The 8649-nt window shown below is 46.3% G+C and overlaps 1 protein-coding gene across 1 annotated transcript in view; it reads right to left on the minus strand.

Moving 5' to 3' along the window:
- SH3BP4 (SH3 domain binding protein 4) overlaps window positions 1-1495 on the minus strand; it is a 51911-nt gene extending 50416 nt beyond the window's left edge. Inside the window, exon 1 of the mRNA XM_065413719.1 lies at window positions 1378-1495. Within this exon, the coding sequence (XP_065269791.1) occupies window positions 1378-1495 (118 nt within the window). The remainder of the gene's footprint in view (window positions 1-1377) is intronic.
- Between the last annotated feature and the right edge of the window lie 7154 nt (window positions 1496-8649).

Below are 8649 nucleotides of genomic sequence, written 5' to 3' on the forward strand. Positions count from 1 at the left end.
ACTGACGCGTTCCAGGCAGGAGGGGACGCGTACGAGGCCTGTGGTTAGTGCCGCAATGGAAGGCCCATCGCTGTCCTTCCGCCTGCGTGAGGGGCAGCCTGGAGCCAGAGGATGGCTCTGTCATTTCGTGTAACGGGCCCCACAGGCCAGGGAGGGGAGACCAGCTCAACCACATAGCCAAGGATACATCTTCTCCCTCCATCCAGCTAGCCCCCTAACTAGAACACAAGAGTTATTCTGCAGCCACTTGCTTCCAGTGAGCGAAACGAGAAGAGGGCTGGAATGCCTGTCCTCTGATTGACAAGGAACAGAGCCAATCTACTGAAGGAGAAGGAGCACCTAAGCAAGATCGTAAGTCACCATTGCTAAACAAAAGCCATGTTTATTTCAGTTCCATTTGTACCAGGCCAACCCCCTGCCTCCAAAGAACATACAAACACCCATACTGGGTCTAGTCCAGTATCCTGTCTTCCCACTGTGGCCGGTAATAGGTGCTTCAGAGGGAGCGAATAGAACTGGGCAATTTCGAGTGATCCATCCTCTGTCGTTCAGTCCCAGCTTCTGGCGGTCAAAGGCCAGGGACACCCAGAGCATGGGGCTGTGTCTCTGAACATCTTGGCTAATAGCCATTGCTAGACCTATCCTCCATGAACTTCTCTCATTCTATTTTGAACCCAGTTATACTTTCAGCCTTCCAACATCCCCTGGCAATGAGTTCCACAGGCTGACTGTGCTCTGGGTGAAGAGGCAAACTGCACAACCTACTTTCCTGCCACTCACAAATCAATATTTGTTAGATAATGAACTAAACACAATTGTAACAAATTAGTTGAAAGTGTCCCTTTCAGGAGAGGACAATGGAAATCAATCAGGCGCCTAGTCTATTTTCACTTGCTTCCACCATACCGGTTAGGGTCTGTGTTCACACAGCCCTTGAATCCAAACTGCCTTGACACGGAGTGCTCCAGTCAGCTGTGGAAGATCCCAGGTCTTTCTAAGTGTTTACAAAACCCCCTCAAAACTTTGACCCCCCTAAGGAGGAGATATTTTAAACTAGAAGATTAGGAAAATCAAACTGCAGGGGAAAGCGGTCGGTGCTGGTTAAGGGACTAAACAGGGACTCAGAAGATTGAGGTTCAATTCCTAGTTCTGCCACAGACGCCTTGTGGGACCTTGAGCACATCACTTCACCCCTTCATTTCCCACCTGAAGAGTCAGTTTACCACCATTCCTTTCTCCCTGTGCCCCCTTCGTATGTCTTGTCCAGTACTGTCTTATTATATGTGCATACAGAGCCAAATGCCATGGGACGCTAGTCTTAGTCAGGGCCACCTGCTACTGTAATACAAATATCAAATGCTGCAAAATCCTGCTCACCTTTGACGTCACTAAAGCTGGTTTCCGAAAACCCTTCGCCGAGGTCGATCAGCGTCCCCTCGGACTTGCAGCGCGGGAGGCCACTGGAGTTGGCAGCTCGAATCCTCTGGGCTGCCATCCTGAAACCTTGCCCTGTCCTGGGAAACGCTAGTGGGCCATGTTTCCTCTCGGGGGGCTTGCCGCGGGCGCTATACCATCCAGCGTGGGAAATTCCAGCTGCCAAGAGGACTGTGTCCAGGTGCAATTTTTACAGGCCGAACAACCTGAAGGGAGAATAAAAGAGCTGGTTAGTGTGAGTATTCACGGCTCACTTGTAGAAATAATCAGGTGGCTGGCTGTGGAAAGGATGAGCATGTGGTTATAGCACTGAGCTGCATCTCAAGAGATTTTGGCTCAAGCTCTCGTGGGTAAGTATGTCCCCTCCCATGTGTCTAGCATAATAGGGCCCCGATCACAGGTGCTACACGTACCATTTACAAACAGAAAAATGGTTCCTGAATTCTCCTTGGGCATCAAGAACTAACTCCTGTACTGCTCCTAGCACAAGCCACCAGTTCTGAGGAGCTGAAAGCTCTGCTACCGAGGATAACTTGACTTTGGGCCTCATTTCTTACTGCTGATAACGGAGTCTCTTTTTTGTAGAACATAACCAATGCTCCTTCTTTTAAGAACCAGTTCAGGGTGTCAGTTCTCAGAGTTATAAATTAGTCCTTCCTTCCCACTCAGAGGCACTATACTGTAGGGTATGTTACAATCCCATAGTACGTATTGTAAACTGTGTGGTCTTGAGCTGTGGATTCCTGAAATGCCGAATTATTAGAGTCAACTCACTGAGTGAACTCCTGGAGTCATTTTCTGCAAGTAAAACCAGGCTGTTCCTGCCTCCTATTGAAGTACCATGATGTTCTTGACACTTCTCGTTAAGATTTCATTACTGAGAGTTCCCAGGCTTTAGAATATATTTAAATACAGATACTACAAAGGCAGGCACTGGAATGCTTAAATCTCCTGTGTCTTGCAGGCAAGAGAATGGCTAAGTGTCATATGTCCTCCACAGCCAGCTTGTGAGAGGACACGGGAAAGGGCTGATCCCAGAGACTACCTATCCACGGTGCAGCCACACTTCACCAGGACGGTACTTGCACTGTAATGATCAATTAGTAACCCACTGCAAACCCAACAGGCAGAAGTTCAATCTGCCATACAGGGGAACACCAGCCATTGGCACAAAGCGCATTGGCACGTTCCACAGCATCAGGTAGATAAGTCGTAAAAGGGATTAATGCATACCCAGGTCGGCGGTGTACTACATTCGGATAACCTGTTGTACAGACAGCCCACAGTTTTTTTGGCAAGTTTGGTGCTTGAGGCAGTGACAGATCATTAGAACTGGCTACCTCACCTCCAACCTGTATCCCCCACTCTGCCGTTCCAGGCTTGCAGAGATGCTTTTAAGTGTTCCTTCCAACACGGATACATGACAGTTCTACACTGGTCCATGACTGGGAGAAAGGGGGCTCATGGAACGTCACTCATTAGGTAAATCTCTACTTTTTGACTTGCTCAGAGGTGAGAAGTTTCTCTTCTCTGTACCTTTAACTCCACAGCCTTGTTAATTTTTTTAATTTACTTTAAGCTAAAATTCTAACATCGTATTTAAAGCAATGGACAAACAAAGATTTCCAGGTACTTCCTATCAAAATATCCAGAGAATTTGTAACTAAACATGCATGGACTTCCCAGATTAGCGCACATTGTTGCCAAAGCAAACAAGGGAAATAAGTAACCCTGCCCACTTCCCTTAAGGCTGCAGCACAGAGAACCTCAAACCCTCTTCTACCATGGCCACAGGACAGCTACGAACAGCACTCCTGTTTTTTCTTTTCTCACAAAGGGGAAGGAGCTTGTGACACTTCAATACGTGGAAACTCATGTTTCTGTTAATTGTGGGGTTGCATACCTCAGGGAAGGGAGAGAATTAGAGCATCAGCATCAGATTTTCATTTCTAGCATCCAAATATCTTCTACAAATTTAATGAAAATCAAAATTTGCCCCAATAGATACTGAAGCAAATGGTCAACATTTACTTCTTCAATCATTGAGTTCTAATGTTTGCCTCAACTGAAGTCATTACCTGCTTATCTATTTATGCAAAGCACCAATTACTGTACTTGGCTTGAAAAAAATCCAAACATACTCAAGAGCTTTCCCTACTGGAGCCTCAGACCCCATTCCTACAAGATTTAAGCTCTAATGCAAAACAGCGTAATGTCTAGCCCTTGTGGTTACAAAGAATCTTCCTTCCAAATGTGAACCAGATCAGTATTGCCTTCCTCACTGCTCAGAGCCAGAGCTTCTGCAACTGCCCATAGGTGCCACAAAGTGAAATTAACATGAGATTCTGGTCAGTTTCACAGCTGCCATTCCAAACCCTTTGGAAAGCAGTGAGAAATATCCAGAATAATTTTCCTGCAGGGTCCAGAGACAACAACCTGGTAGAAATCTCTGCAACTTCCCCCTTCTAACAGGTGGGTAAGGCCAAGGTGATGGTTGGGTTTCTAACACATTTTATATGTCCATTATATAGATGTGTAAATCCAAGCACAGATCTTTCATTATCTGCCCAAAGACAAAATATGTTAATGGCAGAGCTGAGAAGAGAATCCCAAAACCTCACTCCCAAGTACATCTCTTTCATAAGGCTCATCTTTCACCCCCGCTTCATGGCCAGAACAGAGTTTCATTTAAGAACATAAGAATGGCCCTACTGGGTCAGACCAAAGGTCCATCTAGCCCAGGATCCTGTCTTCCAACAGTGGCCAATGCCAGGTGCCCCTAAGGGAATGAACAGACAGGTAATCATCTAGTGATCAATCCCCTGTCGCTCATTCCCAGCTTCTGGCAAACAGAGGCTAGGGACACCATTCCTGCCCACAGAAAAGCAGAATATCAGCTCCAGACATCTCTCCCAATTGCCCCAATGCCATATCCACTCAGGACTGGCTCGTAAGACAGCCCAAACACTTTGACAAACCTCCAGGTTTATATCACAGCTGTGCACACACCCCATATACACACAGCAGGAAACACGTGCAATGGAATGGATCACCCATTCTAAGAGCTCTCTAAAAAGACTGCTCGGATATAGTGCAAAACTTCATCACAAAGGAAGAGGCAGAGTTATAGTTAAGACTTACAACCTTTATCTTTGAGGAGACCCCATCTAGACGTGTGCTGCTGAGACAGAAAAGGCTTACTGGAAAAGCAAAGCAAGAGCTCTTTGGGCTTACATAGCCTCAAGCTTCCTTTTCTTTTCTCCTCTCCCTTCTAATCAAACCAGGTAGAGCAATCTGGATTAGTCATTTTGAGAAACTACCCTTAGGTCTGGCCCTGGTGCCACGTGGCTGGTAATTGGATTTCAGGCCAGTGCTCCATTCCACCTCAGCCCTTGCAAAGATTTCCAACACCTCACTGGTCTGCTACATGCAAACTGAGTGGCACTGGCCATTGAACAATTAGAAACCGATTTTCACAACTCACCCCGACCTGAAGTGGCCCACACCAAAGAAGAGCTCTCTGTGGCTTGAAAGCTTGCCTCTCCCAGCAGAAGTTGGTCCAATAAAAGATATTACCACTCGCACCTGGTCTCTCTAATATCCTGGGACTGACACAGCTACAACTACACTGCATCCCAACTCTAACCAGCCTTGAAACGCCCATCAAGACGGAGTGACCCTTGCTGCCTTGGTTTCTCATGAAGTTTTCAAGCCACTATGGCTATGTTTTTAGAACTTGGAGCTTTACCCAGCAGACTCCTAGGTTAATTAAAAGCATAACCTCATCCAAAGGAAGTTGCTCCTGGTAATCTCTCTAATTTCAGCCTCTCTGTGGCTCTCTCTTTTTCTCTCTCTCTTTTTTTTTTTCCAGCAAGACATTCCAAACGAACTCTTAAATGGACAGCAGCATATTTCCTAACCCTCAACAGCAGTAAATCTAGGATGGGCCTCACAGGCTCCGGGGATAAGTAGCACAGAGCCTACCTGCAGGATGAAAGAGGAGCAAAGAAAGCAGGACTGATCGAATGGAGGGGCTTTGCAAACCAAGCGGGGTAGGGATGGGGGAAGGTTTAAACAATTGCACCCCAGGTATTTTTGGATTCCTTTCAAGGGCTTTAAAATGCAAGTACCTGTAGAGTCATGAAGAAAAGGATAATGCAAACCTCAGCCTCTCCATCCCATGTCACGCTTATGCTCATCTACACAGTTATGACGGGCATAACCAGAGCCACACACGCACACACACACTTCTCCATCTTCAGGTATACCTGCACTGAAACTGCTACCCTGGCACAGCTGCACTGCTGGAGCGCTTCCGTGTAGACACTACCGACACCAATGGGAGGGGTTCTCTTGTCAGCACAGTTAATCCACCTCCCTGAGAGGTGGTAGCTTCTCCCATCGACCTAGCAATGTCTACACCGGGGTCAGGGCAGCATAGCTACGTCTCTCAGGTTGTGGATTTTTCACACCCGAGACATGTAGTTATACCAATGCCCAGTGCTGTGTGTAGACTGAGCATCCAGGGTGGTGGAGGAAGCTTCCTATATAAATATCTTTGAACAAAACCCCCACCAAATAAAACGATCTATTTACTCCAGAGGGGAGTATCAGACAGGTCAGAGTCACGGCATGGATAAATACCCCAGAACCAAGGAAGAAAACTAGGCAGCTGCAGACTGCTGGGAGCCATCACCTGGCACAAATTAGCTCTCCATCCAGGGAGCGCCCACACCACCCAGGAGCCGGACAACAACTCCTGCATGATTGATCAAAGCACTTTCTGGGGCTCCAGAGACTATGGTGAGGAGTGCCTAGAGATCGTCGCCCATGGATGTACCTAGGCAGGCAGCAGGTGTGCAGGCTGCAGATGGGAATTCAAACAGACCTCCAGGCTCTGGAGATAGAAGGCATGCAGCAGCATAGAAGCCGACAGTGTATGAACTATATTTTACTCATTTGCACCAGACAGCCAACCTAGGTGCAGTGCCACTGCAGATAACACTCTTGGCATTCGTCCTCCGGCCTGCCTAGCACAACATAAGCCGGTTCTGCTTATGGTATATTTACTCGTCCATTACTGAGGAGACTGAACACTGTTTTCACTTGAGATCCCAGAAACAATACACTCTCCCTGCACCCCCAGTTAAATGCTGTCTCTTTGAAGCCAGCTGTCTTCGTTATTATACTGGTACCCCAGAAGCACCTAGATGTCCGTTCCCAATACGGTAGCTCCACTGTGCTAGGTGCAGTACAAACATCTAGTAAGGGAAAGCCCTGGCCCTAAAGAACGTATGCTGTAAGGAAGCAAGGCAGGTAAAGGATGGGAGGGGAAAGGGGGCTGAAGTGTCTTGCCCCAGGCCACAGCTGGGAGCAGAATCCTTGTTTTCTGATGCCCAGTCCAGGCCCATCAACTAGACCAGACTGCCTCTCAAACAGCTGCCTCGTCACCCTAGAATCTGGGCACCTCACCATCTTTGATGTATTTATTCTCAATAACTTTGTGGGGTAGGGAGTGCTATTATCCCCATTGTAGAGATGGGCAACTGAGGCACAAAGCGGCTAAGGGTTTGTCTACACTATGAAGCTTAAGTCGGCCTAGCCACACGGACATAGCCCGCACAGGAAGACACAGCCTACGGCAACAGAAGATGTTCTGTCGGTGGAGGAACAGCACCTCTATCAAGGATGTTAGCAATGCCCATAGAAGTACTTCTCTGTCGACATAGGTGTGTGTACACTGGGGGGCTGGAGGATGGCTATCTGCATAGTTATATCAGTCGGGGGTGATTTTTTCACCTCCCGCACCAGCGTGGCTATGCTGAGATAACATTTAAGCATAGACCAAGACCAAGTCATTTGCCTAATTCACACAAGACATCTGTGGAGTAGCAGGGAATTCATCCCTGGCGAGAGCGCTACCCACTGGACCATCCTTCCTGTGTTCTCCCACCGGGTCTGCCTAACACAGTGCACTTAAATTATACCAAAAATTAGAATGATTTGACATTTTGAGAGTCAGCAGCCCAGACAAAGCTGAAGTTGCTTCCAATACTTTTCTTTTAAACTTTCTGCTCACAAATGGAAAAAAAACAAGACTTGTAACTTGTAGGAAATACACACAAATCAGAACCCCTTAGACGGGGCAGGGCTTTGATAGGAACAGTAAGATAATAGTAAACATGAAGACAAGCTTTTTACTCCTCTAACAATCCTGGCTGAGGCTGAATGTTAACTGCTAGGTTTCTCCCAGGACGAAGGAATGTACCCTTAAGGATAGAGTGCTTTTGCTGGAATGCAATGAAAGGAAACTTACATTTGAGGACTGATGGTTAAAACACTTGTATTCAATGTGTTTCACCACAATCTTTCCCATCTCAACATGTCTGGAATGTGGCTAATGAAAGGGGAAGGAAAGATGCATTAGGTTTAGACAGAAGATTACCCCCAAGTTTTGTGTAATTTTTGTTTTAATGACATTGTTTCAGGACATGCCACCAACATTCCAGAGTTGGGACTCAGAGATTTACAAATAAACTAAGCTTGAGTTGGAATAACAGACTGTATTGATCAAAAGGTTTCAGTCAGGAAATACAACACAGAGAACTGTAACTCCATCAACAAGAAGGGAAGATGAAGTTGTCGGGGAGAAGAAATGTGGAAAGCTGTTCCTTTAAAAGAGTAAATTTACACATTGCTAATTTTTGGGACATGCAATTAATCCAAGCGTACCTTGCATTTATTTATTGGTGGTGATACAAGCAGAAGGGTGTAACCTTTCCTATCTCTTAGTATGGAGGCTAGCAAGCAATACTACAGAAAGCTGTATTAATAGTCCAGCTGTAAGATGCTCCAGTGAACAAGCATAACAAATGCTACAGAGCTCTCTCTTGTTCATAAATTTCTCATATAAAGGAGAAATAAGGTTTAGATAACATCTTCCAACTTGGACACGCACATCTGAACAGCTTTGTTGCTGCCCATCCCCGTATTAACCACATCCTGGCTATCAGGGCAAGCTTGACAGTCGATTATTATTCAACTAGGATGCATTTAAGTAGCAACCCAGAGAAGCATAAGGGTTTCCCAAGGGAGAAGAATAATTTACAGACCACTTGGTATAGGCTTTATGCTGCTTTACTTGCCATTCAGCCAGCTGGACCCTTTCATTCACCAACATTCTCAACCAGCAAACTTTAGCCATCAAGCCATGAA

This window comes from Emys orbicularis, chromosome 11, assembly GCF_028017835.1.
Source record: "Emys orbicularis isolate rEmyOrb1 chromosome 11, rEmyOrb1.hap1, whole genome shotgun sequence".
Taxonomy (NCBI): domain Eukaryota; kingdom Metazoa; phylum Chordata; order Testudines; family Emydidae; genus Emys; species Emys orbicularis.